We start from the raw sequence: 21,743 nt of genomic DNA on the forward strand, positions 1-21,743 counted from the left end.
GTTTTATATTTAAAATACAAATATATTTAATTTTTATCATGAAATCAGTTGTTGCTCCAAGGAGAGACCATTATCAGCTTTATTATTATGTTCAGTGACTAACTTGCATGTTTTATTACTGAAATCATTGCCGCCATGTTGATTCAGTAATTTCATGAGAATCATCCACCACCTTTTACTAATGAACCTTTACCTGGTCCAATCAGGTGTTTTCGAGCATTGTGTGAATGTGTTTGCTGTCCCTGTCTTAACTTTTTTAGATGTGTTATTGGCATAAATTAAGAATCAACAAATTCTAAATGAGCAAATATTGAATTGAATATCAGAGGATCAGAAGACACTGCTTCTAAAGAGCATCCAGCATGTTTAAAATCAGAGGTGTCTTTGCAGGTTGTCACAGTGTGTAGATAGAGAAAGAGATGGAAAGATATACTGCAGACTAGCAGGAACCCGTGGAAATTCCACAATAAAACAATAATATCAGACTTCATACCAAACATGAAAAGCATAAATAGTTACCTTGTTCTATGGAACAAGATAGTAAATAATGACTGGGAATGACATTAAGTCATTTGTTTATTTATTTAAATCACAATCGTCCACACAATGGGGAAATTATTTGGTAACCAATGACAGACACCTTTGGTTGATGGGCTTTAACTCACTGAATGTATAGCTACTTTTTGTATACCCCACCTTTCTTTTTCTTGGCGATTTTCCTTTTGGGCTTGGCATTCATTGGCTCTGGCTAAATAGTACTTCTGTTTTTGTGAAGCAATCTGTCTTTCAGTCAGAGTTTCACTCAGAATTTGTTGCCATTTTCTATGTCGTTCCTGCTGTTTGGACTCTGCTCAAAAACATAAAAAATGTTGGACAGTTATGACACTCTAAAATTACGTTAGCTGGGAAGTCCATGTGTAGTTATTTTTTGCTCCTAACATAGATACCTTACGCCATATTGTTCACATGATTCCTTTTGGCAGATGTGCCGTGATTGGTTGGATGCATTGATTGGCTGGGCGCCTGATTGACAGGTAGTCGGTGGAGTTGGTGACAGCGTGACAGCTTGACAGTGTGAGACTTTTTCAAGTGAGCTAATTCAAACATATAGGTGGGGAGATTGATCTCTTCTGTGATGTGGCGATTGCAAGCATATGATAAACAGAATATGTTGGCAACCATTGTTAATCACAGTGAAATAACATGTGGTGTGCGATAAAATGGGAAAATTCCTAAGATACAGAAGACAAATATGTATGTGTCATCTATGATAATATCTTACTGGTTGTTTAAATGATGTTCAAGTTGTCATTGTCAAGAATTTGATATTCAGTGTGAGTGCCTGGACTTCTGTTACTTTTTTAGAGGCAGGGTATGCAGCACTATACGGCTCTTTTTTACGCTTTGATTCCAGCTGCTTGTTATCATTACCACATTTTTTTAAATAAAATACTTTCATCTGCTTTTCAGGTGGTGGACAGGACAGATTTTCCAGCATGCACTTTATGTCTGAGCACATCAGGGCATTCCTCCACCAGGTTAATATAGAAAGTAGAGAATTGTAAATGCACAACTTTGTATGATATGCAGTTGTTTTAATAACACAAATAACATAAGGATATTTAATCTCTTTGGTGCTGTTTAGACAAAAACATGCAACTTATTTGAATGGGACAGACTGTCCCTAGGTGTAAATGTGAGCGTGAATGTTTGTTTGATGAGCTGGCGACTTATCTGGGCTGTACCCTATCTCTCACCTCTAGCCAGTCAGGATAGGCTCTAGCTTAACTTGAGACATATATTTTATGTAGATAAGCAATGATAGTCTCATCTTAAAAAAAATAAATAAACGAACGAACAAACGTTGAGAGGGCCCCCTTATGTGAATTCAAAGAAACCAGTCATTTTTATATCAATGTTTGAGCAGATATGTAAACTATTAATTCTGACAGATCTATTTGTCCTTTTTTGATTAATATGCAGTTTTTAGCACCTAAGTTTTTGTGTTCGCTATGGTGATGGACAGGTTGACAGACGAGGTTAGACAAGAATCTCCATGGACTATGATGTTCTCAGATGACATTGTGATCTTTATTGAGAGCAGGGAACAGGTGGAGGAGAATCTAAAGAGGTGGAGGTTTGTCCTGGAAAGGAGAGGAATGAAGGTTAGCTGCAGTAAGACAGAGTACATGTGTGTGAATGAGAGGGACCCAAGTGGAAGAGTGAAGTTACAGGGAGAAGAGATCAAGAAGGTGGAGGATTTTAAGTACTTAGAGTCCAGAGTAATGGAGAGTGTGGAAAAGAGGTGAAGAAGCATGTGAAGAAGCAGGCATGATGGAACGGGTGGAGGAAAGTGTCAGGTGTGATGTGTGATAGAAGAGTTTCAGCTAAAATGAAAGGAAGGTGTACAAAACTCTGGTGAGAACAGCAATTTTGTTTGGTCTGGAGCAGTGGTTCTTAACCTGGGTTCAGTTGAACCCTAGGGGTTCTGTGAGTCGGTCTCAGGGGTTCGGCGGAGACGGGGGTCAAGAGAAAATACCCGACATGATGTGTCGGGTGTTTTTGCCGAACATACACAAATCACTGTACGTTTGACTGTATGACAGAACGTGATGGGAGTCAGCGTTCTGCATGATTTGCAATGTCAAGTTGAGCAACTCTACTCTCGCACTGGCAAAAATAAAGGAACACTTCCTTAAGCTTCGTGGAAAACAACAGAAACAGACTTTGTTGTGAAAATGACATAAGAGTGGCACTTGTCAAAGTGAAACCCCACATATCTGAACTGGTCTCTCAATAACAACAGCAGAATTCACACTGATTTGCAGGTAGGTCATTTCATGTGAGTTCATGCACTGTCTTGGTTTTGTTCTTTGAAAAAGGTGACATTAATGCACAATTCATTAAATACACCAGTAAAACATATACTTATGTCTTAAATTTGAAAAAAAAAAAAAACTAAAGAAGGGTTCGGTGACTGAGCATATGAAACCGGCAGGGTTCAGTACCTCCAACAAGGTTAAGAACCACTGGTCTAGAGACAGTGTCACTGAGGAAAAGACACGAGACAGAGCTGGAGGTAGCAGAGATGAAGATGCTGAGGTTCTCTTTGGGAGTGACCTGGATGGATAGGATCAAGATGAGTACATCAAAGGGACAGCACATGTTAGAGGTTTTGGAGATAAAGTCAGAGAGGCCAGACTGAGATGGTTTGGACATATCAAGAAGAGAAAGAAAGTCAACTTTATTGATCCCCTACGGGGAAATTATCTTTACACTCTTTTTTTTACATGCGTATATGTATCAAACCATGCATACAAAGTTGTGTACAGGCCCCCTGAACAAACACAATACACACTAGGGGCCTGTAGGCATGCGGTGAGTACAATTGTTAGTACATGGGGAGGCAGAGTGAAGGGTCGCAACTTCGGGGTGCGCCCCAAATGAGCAGCTTGTGGGGGGAAGGCGCCTTGCTCAAGGGCGCCTCGGCAGTGGCCTGGAGGTGAGCTGGCACCTCCCACTGTCAGCTCATGCTCCGAGGATGTCTGGCGGGAGTGGGATTTGAACCGCCAATGTGAGTATATTGAGATGGTGAATATATTGGTAGAAGGATGCTGAGTTTTGAACTGCCAGACAGGAGGCCTAGAGGAGAGGAAGACCAAAGAGGAGCTTTATGGATGTAGTGAAAGAGGACATGAAGGTAGTTGGTGTGAGAGAAGGGGATGCAGAAGACAGGGTTAGATGGAGGCAACTGATTCGCTGAGACGACCCCTGAAGGGAAAAGCCGAAAGGAGGAGAAGAAGATGCAGTTTTTACCATACTTTTCTGAGTTTTACCCTTAAATGAAAGACGTTTGATTGTTTCAATTGCAGCTTGTAAGCAAAGGATTTACATTCTTTTAAATCACTCTTAAATTGCATGACTTTACATCAAACTCTATCATAACATATTCTAGTGCTGGAAAGATATTCTGAATCTTGTCAGTTGCTCTGAGTCTCTGTTTCAGCAGCCTCTAAAATTGAGACCATAAATGGCAGGGTCATCATCACCACAATCCACTGGTGCAAGTGTGACATGTCATTTTTTTTATATTTAACCATTTAAGTTAACATGATTCTTTCAGAGTTCAATATTAAAACTGTAACGGTACTCAGTGTAGTTGATACCCGGGCTATTTAACTGTGCCCTGTGATCATTCAGATATTGTACCTGAAAAATGAGTCATGATTTTAGCACAAATGCTATGTTATATGGTATATAATTTTAATACTACTATATAAAAATATACGTTTTTACTGTTGGTCGAAGAAGGAGCAAAGGCCAAACAAGAAGCTTATGATGACTTGTATGCTAGGTTGGACAGTAAGGAGGGAGAGACTGATCTATACCGGTTGGCAAGACAAAGAGATAGAGATGGGAAGGACGTGCAGCAAGTTAGGGTGATTAAGGATAGGGATGGAAGTCTATTGACAGGTGCCAGTAGTGTGATGGGAAGATGGAAAGAGTAATTGAAGAGTTGATGAACGTGGAAAATGAGAGAGAACAAAGACTAGAAGAGGTGACTGTTGTGGACCAGGATGTAGCAAATATTAGTCAGGATGAAGTGAGGAGGGCATTGAAGAGGATGAAGAGTGGAAAGGCACTCGGTCCTGATGATATACCTGTAGAGGTATGGAAGTGTCTAGGAGAGGTGGCAGTAGAGTTTCTGACTGGGTTGTTCAACAGGATCTTAGATAGTGAGAAGATGCCTGAGGAATGGAGGAGAAGTGTGCTGGTGCCCATTTTAAGAACAAGGGAGATGTGCAGAGTTGTGGCAACTACAGAGGAATAAAGCTGATGAGCCATACAATGAAGTTATGGGAGAGAGTAGTGGAAGCTAGACTAAGGGCAGAAGTGAACATTTGTGAGCAGCAGTATGGTTTCATGCCAAAAAAGAGTACTACAGATGCAGTATTTGCTTTGAGGATGTTGATAGAGAAGTACAGAGAAGGCCAAAGGGAGCTGCATTGTGTTTTTGTAGATCTGGAGAAAGCTTATGACAGGGTGCCCAGAGAGGAACTGTGGTATTGTATGAGGAAGTCTGGAGTGGCAGAGAAGTATGTTAGAGCGGTGCAGGACATGTATGAGGAATGTAAGACAGTGGTGAGGTGTGCTGTAGGTGTGACAGAGGAGTTCAAGGTGGAGGTGGGACTGCATCAGGGATCAGCTCTGAGCCCCTTCTTGTTCGCTATGGTGATGGACAGGCTGACAGACGAGGTTAGACAGGATTCTCCATGGACTATGATGTTTGCAGATGACATTGTGATCTGTAGTGAGAGCAGGGAACAGGTGGAGGAGAAGCTAGAGAGGTGGAGGTTTGTCCTGGAAAGGAGAGGAATGAAGGTTAGCCGCAGTAAGACAGAGTACATGTGTGTGAATGAGAGGGACCCAAGTGGAAGAGTGAGGTTACAGGGAGAAGAGATCAAGAAGGTGGAGGATTTTAAGTACTTAGGCTCAACAGTCCAGAGCAATGCAGAGTGTGGAAAAGAGGTGAAGAAGCGTGTCCAGGCAGGATGGAACGGGTGGATGAAAGTGTCAGGTGTGATGTGTGATAGAAGAGTTTCAGCTAAAATGAAAGGAAAGGTGTACAAAACTGTGGTGAGACCAGCAATGTTGTTTGGCCTAGAGACAGTGTCACTGAAGAAAAGACAGGAGATAGAGCTGGAGGTATCAGAGATGAAGATGCTGAGGTTCTCTTTGGGAGTGACCAGGAAGGATAGGATCAGGAATGAGTACATCAGAGGGACAGCACATGTTAGAGGTTTTGGAGATAAAGTCAGAGAGGCCAGACTGAGATGGTTTGGACATATCCAGAGGAGAGATAGTGAATATATTGGTAGAAGGATGCTGAGTTTTGAACTGCCAGGCAGGAGGCCTAGAGGAAGACCAAAGAGGAGATTTATGGATGTAATGAGGGAAGACATGAAGATAGTTGGTGTGAGAGAAGAGGATTCAAAGGACAGGGTTAGATGGAGGAAATTGATTCGCTGTGGCGACCCCTGAAGGGAAAAGCCGAAAGGAAAAGAAGAAGAAGAAGATATAAAAATATACATTTTTGTTACAGATCTCAACCAAACAATTATGTTTACTTGTATCTGGAGAATAGTCAAGGCTAGTAACAGGCTAACATGTCATTTGTGTAGACTACAGTGAAATCAGAAGCCTTTCTGACACTTCTGTTCTTCAAACTGCAGGTCATTCTTGGAGGATTTGATGAATTATGTCCCATTAGTAAATCAAACACCACAAGTCTTCTGTTTTATGTTGTTTATTCCAATACAATATAATGTAGATAGATAGTGTTATCTTTCAGTCTGAATTTACATCATTCTGTCAACTTTTTTTGTCCAAGGCAACTGAATATCCATGCAGAGTTGTTTTATGAAACTTGGCCAACACATCAAACACATGTGAGAGTAATGTAGTTTGGTATTTTCTACATTTTTATTATACTCAGACTCAAACAAAGTGAGAAGGGGGACATTTTGTTCCATACGCATAGAAGTGCTGTCTGTTGCTATTTAGGGATTTTGTTATTTCTGTTTTGTTTTGAGTTTAATTTAGGTTTATTTTGTGGTGGCTTGAATCAGATGAGGGTTTCAAGGTCATAACTCAAAAATATTCAGCTTTTTTTTTACAAAACAGTCTGCACACACCCTCAACATACTGGATGCCTTTAGAAAATTTAGGAATTTTAAATGTTTAAAATGTTTTGTTTAAAAATTTGCTTTCATTTTTGCAGATTTCAGATATTGTATTTAACAGGTTTTATAATAATAATATTTACAAATAATATTCTTCTACTACTACTACTATTACTACTACTACTACTACTACTAATAATAATAATGCATTCTTTCAGACTATTTTTCATCAATGAAATGCTAGAAATGCAACCACAGCATCTGGTTCTGTTCTATTTTATGCTAATTTTTCACAGATGTATTAGCTCGATTGTGTCTGAAGCGTTCCTACAGAGCATAATTTAATTTCTCACATCTCCATTCTGTCTACCATTCTGTCTACCATTCTGTCTATTTACGGATTTTCCAATTTTCAACTTTTACCTGTTCTGTAGAAAAGTATGCGGTTCAATTTTAAAGTCCAGCTTATTAGCTGTGTATTCCTTCATTGGACAAATACCTTTGCAGAGTGCAAAGGTATCTTTTCAACTTTCAGACTTCCAGAGGCCTGGATAATCCAGGAGTGCCTTCAACAGGATATTTTTTGGTTGACTTTTTAAAATTCAGTGTGATTAAGACATTTTATAGCAAATTTTTTACAATGGATAAAATCACACAAACTTTATATCCTTGAATCACAAGTCTTGTGTCTTTAGGAACCAATTTACAAAATAGTTTTGTCATACATCCTGCAGTGTCCTGTGGCACGATTACCTCTTTTTGGGCAAAGAGAAATAATTGTTCAAGGTTTTCACAGCTTTTACCCACAGAAACTTTTTTCCCTGGTAAAAGAATTCCTGGTTATCTGTGTGGTTTGTTTTTCCACCACACCTCAAAATCAAGCTGATGACAAATGAAGTGGTAAAAGAAACTGCACCACACCTTCAGTTCAGTGAGTTACAATGAAGTGTCTAGTGTTCAAGTTTCTTCAATGTTTCAAAAAATTGTTTTGGCCTGTCCGCTACTTTAGGCCTGACAGTTTGTTAGCTAGTCTCCATAGACTAGTTTGTAAAAAGTTTGTAAAAATGAAATACTGTAAATAAGTTTGCAGCCTTGCACTGGCTTAAATGTGGTGGGTGAATCGAAGTGCGGAATGCTGAAGTGTCTTTCACCAATCAGTGTTTGTCAGAACATAACCCCACCCATCAAGAATTTTGGGTAATCTGGAATCTGGAAAGTTTACATCCCCTACTTTTTAATTTGTTTTTAAGGGATAGTTTGAATGAAAATTGTTTCACCATTTCATTTGTGTTTTTAATGTATGTTCTTAAACTATAAGACATTGCTGTACCGTGTGTGAAAACAGATTTCTTCATTTCTTCTTCATGTACATTATCGGTACCCTGATGTATCATCCAGCCCTTTAGAACATGGTTCGCCTGTCTCTTCCTCTAGGATCAACCAAGAACAAAATAGACCTGCTCAGTTTTGCCATCCCCAGATTTATGCACACGTGTACATGTCACAGTTATGTGTGTGTCTTTATGTACTGACTTTTCCGTCTTTCCAGTTCAGAGGTTTCTCAGGGAGTGGGCTACTTAAAGCATTTTTTTCGGCTGTAGGCTCTGGAACTTATTACAGTCTGAGTGTCTTTCATAAATGGGTCATTCAGCCACCCTGCATGGTTCTGAATGGGACGCACTGTCACCAGCATAAAGAGAGTTAATGTGAGTTCTTTAGTTCTGATACCTCCCTAATATGGAAGACTGGTGTTCTGAAATGTGTGATTATTCATGCGACTTGTTAAACATTGGGTGCATATAGATGTTAAATTATTCCAGTGCTGTTTAGTTACAGCTTTTTTAATTGTCTAAATATACATATGATATTACCTTTCACTTTATAGAACATACTGCTTGTGGCATATAAAATATGCCACAAGCAGTATGTTCATCTCGTGGCATATAGATGAAAATACCTGAAGTATCCAACATCAAGACAATTTCTTGAAACAAAAGTAAAGCAGGCAAAGGTAACGCACAAAATGGTTTTTGTTCATGTAGGGTTTCCTATTTGAGACACGAATCTTTCATGTTTTGCATTTTAAACTGTTTTGCAGTTTAATAAAAATCTGTAATCTGAAAGGTGTACAAAACTTTGGTGAGAGCAGCGATGTTGTTTGGTCTAGAGACAGTGTCACTGAGGAAAAGACAGGAGACAGAGCTGGAGGTAGCAGAGATGAAGATGCTGAGGTTCTCTTTGGGAGTGACCAGGATGGATAGGATCAGGAATGCGTACATCAGAGGAACAGCACGTTAGAGGTAAAGCCGAAAGAAGAAAGTTTAATAAAAATCTAAGTTTAGGTTTTATTGTACTTATGCAAGAGTAAATCTTAAAGTCCAGTTGCTGTGGGTTTTCAAAATACATGAAGTGTGACAAACATTGCACACCCTGCATGCAGACAGACATGACTGTAACATGATTATCAGTGTCCAGCAGATGAGACTTGTATTTAGCAGCTTCCAGCTAGTCTTGACGAACGTGAAGGTCATTCGTTAAAGGGAAGTGAAAGTGAAAGTTGAAATTATTTCTTGAATTTGAATTGCCAGGTTCAACTGAGTCGATCTTTTATGTGAAGCTCATTGTATTTTCCATTTGTGTAAAAACAGTCTACTGGGAGCTAGCATTGATGCCGTAAAGCGGCATTCCTGAAAATCACATGAAAAATTAAGCATCTACCGCTCACAGTTCACCATGTCCTTGACTCTAAGTAACGTGACTGTGTCTACCAAACAGTTGGAAGAGAACACATCATCTTTTCCAAATTGCTGCTGACAATATTCCAGAATGACTTCACGCTGCATCACTCTGGTCACAGGGGAAGCCTGTCTTGAAGGATGTAGTTGTTGGATTATTATGATAGTCAAGCTGTTATGTCTACGAGGAGCTAAATTGTGTCATGTACACACACATAGACACAGTTGAGATCCTTGGAAATCATGGAAAGCATCTGACCTGGAAAAGACTTTAATCTGCTGCTGAAAAACTCTGATCTTCGATCAGGATTAGGATGTTTACCACTATATGGATGTCAGGAGAAAACTGTTGGTCATCTTGTTTTTGAGCATTCATATAGGCATTAAGTTTTTGTTTTGTCTGTCACATTGTTTGTTTGTTGAGTCTTTTCTTTACTGATGCCATTTTGTTTTAACTTACAGGTTTCCCAAGAAAGCAAACAGGTAAGAATTAAAATTTTCTCACACTGAATTCAAAATGGAAAAATATATCAGCATGTCCATGGGAAGGTAATCCTGTGGCCAAATGTGCAGAAAAGAGAAATGATGCAGGTTTGAACCAGAAGACAGTAAATCTTCAGAGTTGCACCCCTCCTCTACACACACATGCAGAACAGAAGCTTTTCCTAGTTGTGGATGATGCAGGCCGTGCTCAGCATCTCATCCGGAGGAGTCTAGATTTATACACTCTTGTCTCACTACATCAGTCGCCACCTGAAGTGAACAATAGTTCTATTGATGTAATTCTACCTGTGTCTTCACTTACCTTGGCCAGTGTAACAACTCAGATTACTTATAGCCTTTTTAGCCATGGGTTTGTGGTATTTCTTGTTTTTCATTGGTGTTTCTATTCCTCTAGAACCAGCAGCATTCTCAGTAAAGACCACCCCCCAGACAAGAAACCCAAAAGTGACAAAACCCCTCTTCCCTCCAATGAGTTTGACCCTACAGGTAATTTCCCACTTTCATTTTCAGGCTCGTAACCCTGTTCTGTTAATCCTCTTCATTCCTCTCCTTACATTTTCAAACTCTTGATTCTTCACTTAATCTGTCACACGTGTTTTCTTTCTCTGTTCGTTTCTGTCTCTCTCTCTTTCTCTCCCTCCTCACATGCTCTCTCTTATTGTACCTTTCTCTACCACACATGCAATGTAAAAAATATGTTGCTTTGATGTACAAGGCATGCTGGAATGGTAAAAGATGATGTTTGGAATTTGCACTATTTTGTTGTTTGGAAATTTTACATTAGTTTTGTTTGTGTGGTTAAATTTAGTTTTGTATCACCATGTTAGACTTATAACACCCTTTTTGAATGAATGCTATTATGTGCAGTACAATATGGCTTTATCTGCTGAATCTACTTTACACTCCATTATATCAACTGCTTGAAAGAAAATGTTTGCATTTCCAATGATGTGCATATGAAAGTTTGTAGGACTAAGATCTGCAGCTACATGCAGTAGTATCAAATGAGCTTCTAAGAATTGTACACAAAGCAGTATATTTTTAGGATTTATGTTTTTGTATACTTATAATTTTGCATATTTGAAGGCCACAAAAAGTCTTTACGCCCATTGAGCACTCTAGTTTCAAGTTATTTGCAAGATGAGACCTTTAAGTTTCAGAAAGAGAAGACTTTGTTATGTTGACACAATCAGGGTTGAGATGATTGGAGATATAACTGGAGCCACTGTTTTCAGAGCAAACACAACCATCTGCGCCACATGGCGTCTTATCTCTGCATGATGCAACCATGTTGTTGTCTGTCAGGACATGTACTGTCTTGCTTATATAGTAGCATCATATAAAAAGCATGTATTCTTCTAATGATGTTGTTCCTATTTGGAATGATGCAGCGGCCGAACTAGTCATTAGAAATTAAATATTTTTTTACTTTAATCAAAAGTATCCATATATTATTTTTGCAAATTTTATGTTTTGTCACAGCCTTTGCATGCCTGTATGCTGTCTATATTTCTTTGTTCTCCTTTTTAGTTATTTACAGGTTACATTAAATCTCAATCTCTCCTCATATTTTCTTATACATTTTGCCTTCCAGCTTTATTTTCAAAGTGTTTTTTCTTCTTCTTTTTTTAAGGATGAGCAGGAGTGGTCATCCTGAAATGAATGTCACCATAGACTCATAAGATCTATGCGTTTCAAATAATGCCTAATGTTTATTTTAGCTATAACATTTGAGATGCAGTTGATGTTAAAAATACACATTCTAACTTAGTGGAATAAAAATGTTTCTGAATTTTTAACTTAAACTTTGAATTAATGTACATCATCTGTACATTTACCACTGTGTTTAAAAACCCCTTTTTGTTTTAATAAAGCTGAAATTTAACTGCAACTTCAGCAGTTGTGTCACCATATTTTTTAATTGATTTCTCTTTGAGTATACTAATATGTAAACCAGAGTTTTGTTTATTCCTTTAAATTGTAAACTCAACATTTTAAAAATCATAATTCTACAAGTGGAATTGTTTTTTTTTAGCGTGGATCTAGCGTATTTCACAAACATTTCTGCACACTAACCGCTTTTATAATTTTTGTGAAGGACGCAAAGTAAAGCCTTACAGTGACACACGTAGGACAGAAGGACTTTCATTTAAAACAAGTTCATTTCCAGTGACTGCTCTCCTGCTTGTCCAAACCATTATGTTTATTAAACTACCTATTTGTTCATTTAATTTTTCTTTTCCCATGATGTTTCTCCCTCATGATTTTCTCTTTCCTGTTTTGTGTTTCTTTTCCTTGTGTTGGATCTTGTTCTGTTTTGTGTTGGCGTGCGTGTGGATGTGTTCTTGCTGCTGTGCTGTCTGTGCTGTGGTCTATGTGGTGGGGGCTGTGAGCAGAAGCTCTGGTGGTGCAGAAGAGTGGCAGCAGCAGTGTGCTAGCAGAGGGGAAGCCTGAGTCCTGTGGTAAGATGCCCTGCTTGAATGGCTGGTGTGACAGCTGCATCTACACTTGCTCAGGTCCTTGGGTGAAATTGCCACTAGATGTTTGTTAAAAGTGAGTGGACTACAGTGCGCCATCACACATTCGCGAATCAACGCTTGCAACTGCACCTCATTGCGGATTTTTGGTCGGCAGTCATGTGATACCATACGCGCATTCTATTGGCTCACGGCATCCGGAATTGTGCTGCGTTGCGTGAGTCTCTGACTTACGTGAGACACAAAAGTGCTTTATACAGTCGATAAGAATGTGGGAAAAGTTAATACAGATAGAAGGTGATTTAATATCAGTATGGGGAGGGTTCATAAACCTTTAAAAATGCCGTAAATAGGATAGATAGTTTGTCGCTCTATCGCAGAATTTGTTAGAAACGCGTGTGGTGCCTGGAACGCATTAACTGCGAGGAATGAGGGCGCACTGTAATTGATTGAGCTTTATGCATTCTCATAGTGGGGTACAGCATTAGGTCAACAGTGGGATTTATCTAACATTTACCCCATTTTCTCCAACCTGATTGTCTGTATTTAAACATAGGGCTGCCACTAATGATGATTTACCTTTAACAGTTAATATAAGTGTTTGATCTATAAAATATCCAAAAATTGTCAGTGAGACCAACCCCACTTTCATAAAACCAACAGTTACTTTCACTCATTTGTAGCTTATACAAAATGCGTAACGTAGCGGTCCTGTTGACTCCTGATTGGCCGGAGAGAATCATCTCCACCGTGCATCATCATGCAGAGATGGGATGTAAAGACAAACCAAAGCCACCAGCACTTATTTTACTTTAAATATACATGTATTAGTTTACTGTAGTGGTTTGTTATGGCAGCAAGGAAAACCATGTTGTGATCAGTGTAGGAACTGAGGCTGTTTCTTTGTATTCGTGGCAAGCATGTTGGAAATGGTGTCACAGTATTATATAGTTTGTGGGGCATCGCTATGGTTACCAGCTACACTAAGGGGTACTACAGCTTTAGTGTAAATGGAAACATGCAAAAAGTGGGATGACACTAGGCTGTTCTTATAAAAGAGACCCTTTTTTTTTTTTTTTTTGCCAAAATACGCACTTTTGTCAGAAACCGCATTGGAGGTTTTTTTTTTTAAGCTCTAAAGAAAATAGAACTTTACAGTTCACTCATCAATAGACCATAGAGGTTGTGCTCATTTCTAACTAAACAATTTCAGATAGAAAAGAGGCCGTTCCAAAGTTCTCTTGAAGCCATTACCTCCCTCCTGAGTCAGGTCCTGCTTTTGATGTAAATTTCCAGATAGATGATATTAATACGATTATATAATTTTTACTGCCCATTTTAAGTCAGTGTAAAGCAAAGAGTCCAACAAAGAAAGAGTTGAGATGTCTTTGAGATTCCACATTAGAGCAGAGGCTAACTTAAAAAAATAATTGCTCACCATCATCCTCTGCCGTCACGTCCAATGAAACATACAGTAGGTGTGTTCAGTTTGTTTGTCCCAGCTTTCTCCATTGCATCTGCTCTCACACTAGTTTTGAACTAAAGGTTTCACAAATCAATATCTTGAGTTCGTAAGCAGTAATGGCCAATTGGAACGGCCAATTAACCTGAAGTGCATGTTTTTGGATGTGGGAGGAAGCCAGAAAACTCTGAGGAAACCCACACAGACACGGGGAGAACATGCAAACTCTGCACAGAGCGGGACATGAACCCGGAACTGCCGTGCTGTGCAGCGACAGTGCTACCCACTGCAGACACCTATCAATTTACAATGCGCCCTTCGCACATATGCGCATCAACGCTCGCGACTTCAACTCTTGGCAGATTTTTCATAGGCAGTCACGTGATACTGTACGAGCATTCTATTGGCTGACGGCATCCGGAAGTGTGCTCTGTTCCGTGAGTCTTGGACTTACGCGAGACACAAAGGTGCTTTAAACAGTCGATAGGAGTGTAGGAAAAGGTAATAAAAATAGAAGGTTGCTTAATATCAGTACGGGGAGGGTCATAAACGTTTATATTACCGCTCTATCGCCGAATTCGTTAATCGCGTGTGGTTCCTGGAACACATTAATTGCGAGGAACGAGGGAACACTGTACTTTTAAATCCTGTCAAATACAAAAGATCAACATCTGCAGGCAAATTCACAGTGACCTGCAACCCTAACCCATATGTCCCCACCTGTCTCCTTGACGCCCCAGTTCTCTGCCCATCTCCCTTCCCCCTGTCTAACCATGCCTTTGCACCCTCCCCCTGCCTGGTGCTTTTTCCTCCTCAAACTTCTATCCTTGTATTAGCTCCTGTCTTTATCTGGTTCAACCCACCCCACTTTCTGCCTCTATCAATCGACTCACCTCTAGTCACTAATGCACTTACCAGAAAACTTGGACACAACAGTAAACCAGCTCAAGGGTCATCTTACTCACTTTGTGTTATTTGCACATTTTTATGGATGTTTGTTTGTTTGGTAAGTCCTCTGTAAAATGTCCTAATATAGCTGCAGTGGTTGAAAGATCCACCCAGTTAATGTTTATGAAGATACATTTCCCTATGTGAGCATCTTGCATTCTTTACTTTATGTTCTTTGGTGTATTTATTGTTTTGTCAGTGTTGGCCAGACGTTAGATAATCTCAAATCTCTTCATGCCACGTGAAGAAAATACAGAATAAACCAGAAATGTAACATTCCTCCATCTGGTCTGTGGAACTAAAACCAGTGGAAGTCAAATCTCACTCAAATATCACTGCAGCCACAATTATAATGACAATAATTTTCTTTAAAAATGCATAATAATAATGTTATTATTATTATACATTTACTATTTTTTTCCAAATTGAATTTCAGATTTAGAATGTATAAAATGTGTGTGAACTTTCATCCAAAATGTTTTCACCTTTTTACGTGTCCTAAAATCACATGTCTGCATGTACTCTAAGGTTGGTTCTCTGGTCTGTTGCAGTAACAAGATGCCTTCAGAAACAACGTCAGTTATAGTGCTGAGGGATATATTCTTTATCTTGCACTCAATCAAAATACATAAACATAGGGATCAAACTTTCTTCAAAGACACTTCAAGATGTATGTCTTACTTCAGATTAGTATTCAAAATGCGAACCTGTCCTTCAAACGCAGCTCTATTATAATGGTATTCTATGCCAACTTCAAAATGCAATTCCGACTCAATTCCCTTCAGAATTCAAGGATCACTTTTATTAAAATGTCTAGTTAGCATTCAGGAAAAATGTTCAGAAATTTCATGGTAGATGGACACAGTAAATTTCTTTTAGTTCCCGTTGTTAGGAAGACACTGTTACATTTGTCTGGTCTGTCTGTCTCGTTTTCAGGTCTGGTCCAGCGATGTGTCATCATCCAGAAAGATGAAAATGGCTTTGGGCTTACTGTCAGTGGTGACAATCCAGTGTTTGTGCAGCTTGTCAAAGAAGGTACAGCAGTGTCTCAAATGAAGACGAAAAAGATGTTATTACAATGAGGACTTCTGCTCTGAACATTTGTAATAGAGATGTGGCTGCCTTGTTCTTGTGCTGACATCAAACTGTCATAGTAGTTTGCTGTGAACTCCCAAATCTCCCAGATATGAGGAGTAATTGGGACTCAGCAACCACTGCCACCACTCTGGCACTTACTTAAGAGCAGTGAAGCCATTGACTGCATATTTTCTTTGGAGTAGTTTCATAGTAACTGCAGCTTCTAGTTTGACATGACACTTATGTTCTCCCAAACAGTCTTTCACTGTCAGAAGAGGATGAAATGAGATGTTATCAAGACACAGAAATCAGTACAGAATATGTATGTGGGTGGAGAGAGACAGAGGAGGAAGGAGTATCAGGAACTTTTTGTCGCACTGTTTTCAGTGTTTGATTGTCCTTAACGTTCCCTGTAAAGCTCTTCATTTATTTCTGTGTAGGTTCTCAGTTATCCAGGTCATGGTTATCCAAAGCTGTTTAAATCAATCCACTGGACTTTAAGAACTTTCTTAACTTTTTTAAAGTCCAGTGGATTGATTTAAACAGCTTTGGACTCTTCATTTGTGGTTTTATAATTCTACTTTCTGGTATTTAAAAAAAATATGCAAACTAACTTATTTTACTCAGTTGAGAAACTGGTTTGCAGAAGCTTTTATCTGTATTTAGGTTTAGGTTTAAAATGTGGATGTTTAACCGATCTTTTATCATTCAGTTACACTCCGTCAGTGTTTATTGTAACAACAGGTCATATCCACATCTCAATTTTTTTTTACATCTGATCAAGTATAAGTCATTATTTGTGCTATAACACAATCCAACCAACCATACATTACATCCTCATGATTCTCTACCAACACAAATGTAACACCAAAACCCATAATAAAGATCATCAGTACTCTACTCGGAAAACTATATTTGGCCTAACATGACTTCAGCTGTATGCTGCTGATTATAGAGTCGGATGTAGATCTCATAATAACCAGTCTCCTGTCAAAACCCCCTTGTTTGGGTGGAGCCGTAAAACAGGTTCTTCTTGCTATCTAATCACTGTTATGGCCTTTAAAGTAAAAAACACATACACATTTTGTTGTAGGTCTATCACGGCACTGGTGCGTTCACTGTGGAGACATTAATTAATGTTAATGTTTTAATGCTGGCTTTCCTCTGTTTCCCAGATGGTGCTGCTATGCGGGCAGGTGTTCAGACAGGAGACAGGATCATCAAGGTAATTATTCATGGCAGGCAGTTCTTGTCTGAAGCCAGAGCAGCTCTAGGCTGCCACCTTCAGGCCACTCATGGTTTCTGCTCTGTCTGTATTGAGATGTCAAGCTGTGAAACTGCCTAGAATGTAGATTGTTATTTTTTTATTTCTTTTAATTATGATTGTGGTACCATTGCTGCCCTGCAGGTCAATGGAACCCTTGTTACACATTCTAATCACATCGAGGTGGTGAAGCTTATCAAGTGTAAGTCCCCGTCTCTGTGTTCTAGTTAAACACATTATAAATACAAGCCTGTAACTGACACTGTGATTTTTTCCACTCCAGCGGGTTCCTATGTGGCCCTCACAGTGTTGGGGCGTCCTCCAGGGCTTGCCCAGATCCCTTTGTCTGAAGCAGAGTCTGAAATGTTGGGTGTTAGTATTTCCTCTCCAAACTCCCCAGCAGCAGAACGCCCCTACAGTCCTCAGGACCGCGTCTCTTCCACTCCCCCGTTATGGGTACTAAAGACATCTGTTACTTCTGTTGCCTTCTATTGCCTTCACAGGCTTACCTTCAGGTTTCATTCTAATGTCTCCTATCTCCTCATGGAGACGTTCACCTGGGTTATTTCTGTCTTTCCTTTTCTTCAAAATCTGTGTTAAAGTTTTGTTTTCTATTCGATCCTTACACATTTTCTTCCTACATATTTTTTGTCAAATATATTTTAGTTATGAATATATAATGTTTCTTTGAATGCGTAGTTCTTTTGTACTCTCTTTAACTCCTGTTCTTCTTCACAGGATGATAACAGCAGTGTCTTCAACCAGAGAGTTGACTTCTTACAAAAGATGCTCTCCAGAGAGCAGCAGGAACTGCAGGTAAGCATCAAAATCACTGTCACTCACTGCCTTCTCTATATTACAAAGGGTTTTTACTTGTGAGTGATGGCGGTAGCGAGGTGATGACCCTCCTTTATTGCACAGTGATGTAAATTTAAACCTCATTCAGCAATTGCCTGTCATACACTAGGTTAAAAATTATAAGATCAACTCTAATTCATCTTTAGAGAGAGTATCTCTTTAGTTAGGAAGCAGACAATAGGTGCTCTGGGAAAGACTGCTTCTGGTAATACAGCCATATTTTTAGACATTATTGATGTGCTTCAAGAAATGTAATAAAAAATGTCCATTCATTGCACTGTTTCTATATTATTTCATATTTCAGCGTTTAAAAAAAAACACTTCTTAATACTCCACCATGCAAAAATACTTTAAGCAGTACTCTTTTCTATCCGCACACACACACACACACACACACACACACACACACACACACACACACACACACACACACACACACACACACACACACTTCAGCCTCTCCATTTATCACCTCCTCTGTTGACTTTCTTCATCACAAGTAAGCTTTACAATGTTGCCTCGAAATCAAAGCCTTTTCCCCGTCCTTGAATAGCAGGTGAGCTGTGTGTGGAGGAGATGTGTTGTTTATGATGTCACCTGTCAAAATGATCTAAACTATGTGGCACTGATGGACATACAATATCACTGATTTTCAAAAATATAGGACAAACTATGATACAAGAAGAGTTAGACCACAGTAGAAACATTTGTATGAGGGGCATAAGTCCTCACTATCTCTCTGGCAGTCATTAGATACACCAGTGGGGAGCACACAGGGCTCTTTTTTTCTGCCTGCTGCAAAGTGGTGTGCAGAGGAAGTGGAATTACACATCTCTAATCGATGCATACGGTTCAGATGTAATGCTCCATGGGAGTCTTGGTCTGAAGTGCGGTGTGGTTAGGCCCACTGCTGATGCATCACTCTCTTGAGGCAGCAGTAAGCAGTTTCACCACCGACCATTGAAAACTTAAAGTTAATGTAGTGGTAGTGGTTTTCCTTCTATTGAATGGCTCATCAGATGCACCGAGAGAGAGAGACCATTACACAGTATGTGTGAGGAGTGCACCAGCAACCTCAATGTCATCTACATTTACATGTAGAGTTTAACATGCACCGCGCAACAGAACAAACTATTTTAACCCTGATTCAGAGGTTTAATCCCTGCACGGATATTTCACTACACCTTTATTGGGACCTCCTGGATTTATCAGGAGAGAAGCTGCTTTATTCCTTAAAATTTCTCTGTGAACATGTTCTTGTGTAAAAGGAACATAATGCTAAGTAGTAGTGAATAAAATATAATTGAAAATAAATACATAAATGTGTGTGTGTATATATATATATATATATATATATATATATATATATCATATCATTATTATTATTATTATTATTATTATTAATAACACGTTATCATGGACTAAATCCTACAGACTAACGCATTTTGCATTCTGAGGGATAGCTACACAACAGTTCATTTCCAAAACCTTGAGACCTTTTGAAAATGTGGAAAGCCACAGAACATTAACTGATATCAAATCCTGTCAGTATGTTGGGAGATGTAAATGATTAATGAAGCTAAGCTGTGCAAGACGTCTGCAGAAATGATACACATAGCAGAGATATGATCTTTTTTTTAAAAACAATTTTAGGCTATATTAGACAGGACAGTTTAAGATTGTGACAAGAATTAGAGATAAAGGGCTTTGAATGGGAATCGGTCCCATGGCGCATGCCTACACTACTGCACATCTGTTTTCCCCAAAGATTCACTTATTGCCTCTGCTCATCATTCAAACATGGCAACATATTTCCTTATGTGGTTGGTGGTGGTGGTGAGGGGGGGGGGTCCCGTCTATTTTATTTTGAATATGATACTATATTTCATTCTGTTTGTATAATACTGTTGGGCTAATCCTGAATAATGTTGTTCATCCCTGATTTTTGTCGTTTGAACAAAGGCGGATTCTACTGGTGTTAATTTCTTGTTGATTTCACCCCATCGCTGTTTAGGTCATGAAGGAGAAGTACAGCAGGAACCCTTCACCTAAACTACTGAAAGACATCCAGGAAGCTAAGAAACACATTCCTCAGCTGCAGGGTCAGCTTTTCAGGGCCACTGGGGCAACACAGGTAAAGCAAACAACCCTCCCCAGCTCTGATTAACTACCAACATGTATTTGTACACAGAGCAGGGTAGCCTTAGAGAGGGATGCACCAGTACCACAACATTACTACTTTTTCTAAGCGTATAACAATTGTGCCAGACCACCAGTAATCGTAATAGGACCAAGGAACGAGGATTTCTATGTGAAACTAGTGTTCTGTGATGCATTTTATATTCAGTGCATTCAGGGCAGTGAACCCCGTGTTGTGTATTACTCTTCTCTTTCTTTTTATTTTCATATATTTTATACTCTTATTATGTATATTTTAGAAATTGCAAGTGTAACCCATTTACTTATTACCTAAAGCATATTTGACTTGTGAATTGAATCTACAGGAGGCTGTTCCAGGTGGTGATGCAGATGATGGTAGCATGTACGAGATGGAGAACTCTCCTGTCTCTAAAGGAGACAACTCTACAGACCAGTCCTGGAGCAACACTCCTGTAAGTTGTCAGCTATCAGCACTTCTGAACAACGTGATTATATTTGTCAGCCTTGAATCCCAGACTTGGAAAGATCCAGAACATTATGTTCATGGCTGTCTTCACAGCTTTGGCTTTTGATCTGCACCAGTACAATACATGTTTGTATGGATTGTACCTTCAAATTACTGTCGATCTTGTACAACCCTCATTTCACAAGATAAGGGCTACTGTGTAAATGTGGGTATGGACCACAAGTGTGATATTATATTGAGTGCTTAAAAAAGTAGTTTATGTGGCTTTTCTTGTTTGTCTTTGTTTGCTATTTGATGTTGGCTTTTTGGCTCAACAATAATTGACTGGCTGATTGTGTTTGTGAACAATGAGTGGACTAACCACGGTCATGTAACCACTCAGGACAGGATCTGAGGCAGAGATATTGAACTGCTGATATTCAGTATGCATCCTAACCACATACCGAGGGAGTTTATCTCCATCCTCGTCATTGTTGTTGTTGACATTCCTCCCACGGCTCTGGCAAGAGTACAGCGTGTCATTCACAAACTACTTGTGAACCCAGGATTACTTTCTCCAAAGGCTTAGGTCATTCAGTGTGGCCAGTGAAACGATCTGCATGTTGTCCAGGTCAGTGGTGCAGAGTATGTTGCTGTTTGCTCCAATCTGCTGGGGTGGGAGTGTGAAGTGAAAGGACAGGAGTAGGCTGGATAGACAGTTTAAAAAGGTTTGTTCCATGCTGGGCCTGAGGTTGGATTCCGTGGAGTGGTTTTCAGCTGGGGAACGAGGTGTTCAAGCAGGAGGATGCAGAGCATTTTAAACAAACTGGAAATCCGCTGCACACTATTTTTGTAGGACAGAAACACCAACGGTGAGTTGCTCATTTTGATGAGCTGCGGGACGCAGCACTTCAAAAGGTCATTCATTACTAAAGCTGTTCGACTGGTCAATGCCTTAGTCTGAAGAGAGCCCCCACCCCCAGCATGGACAATAAAAAACTTGTGGTTTGAAAACATTTATAGGTGACTTTCATATTGTTTATTATTCATATTTATAAGCACAATGTTTGCTCATATTCATTTTTATTCCCCCATTGGTGGCCATCGGTTTGTTCTTGGACACAAATTTC

The 21,743-nt window shown here is 39.4% G+C and overlaps 1 protein-coding gene across 3 annotated transcripts in view; it reads left to right on the plus strand.

Annotated features, from left to right (window-relative positions):
* Nucleotides 1-21,743, plus strand: part of arhgef12a (Rho guanine nucleotide exchange factor (GEF) 12a) — a 50,679-nt gene that overhangs the window by 15,727 nt on the left and 13,209 nt on the right. For 2 of the 3 annotated variants that reach the window (XM_068317119.1, XM_068317120.1), the window contains exons 2-11: nt 9,881-9,901; nt 10,317-10,408; nt 12,319-12,384; nt 15,746-15,844; nt 17,062-17,111; nt 17,295-17,352; nt 17,434-17,606; nt 17,889-17,966; nt 20,023-20,142; nt 20,513-20,620. In XM_068317119.1, coding sequence (XP_068173220.1) covers nt 9,881-9,901; nt 10,317-10,408; nt 12,319-12,384; nt 15,746-15,844; nt 17,062-17,111; nt 17,295-17,352; nt 17,434-17,606; nt 17,889-17,966; nt 20,023-20,142; nt 20,513-20,620 — 865 coding nt within the window. The remainder of the gene's footprint in view (nt 1-9,880; nt 9,902-10,316; nt 10,409-12,318; nt 12,385-15,745; nt 15,845-17,061; nt 17,112-17,294; nt 17,353-17,433; nt 17,607-17,888; nt 17,967-20,022; nt 20,143-20,512; nt 20,621-21,743) is intronic. The other variant, XM_068317121.1, reaches the window with a different exon arrangement.

Source organism: Antennarius striatus, chromosome 6, assembly GCF_040054535.1.
Source record: "Antennarius striatus isolate MH-2024 chromosome 6, ASM4005453v1, whole genome shotgun sequence".
Lineage (NCBI taxonomy): Eukaryota > Metazoa > Chordata > Actinopteri > Lophiiformes > Antennariidae > Antennarius > Antennarius striatus.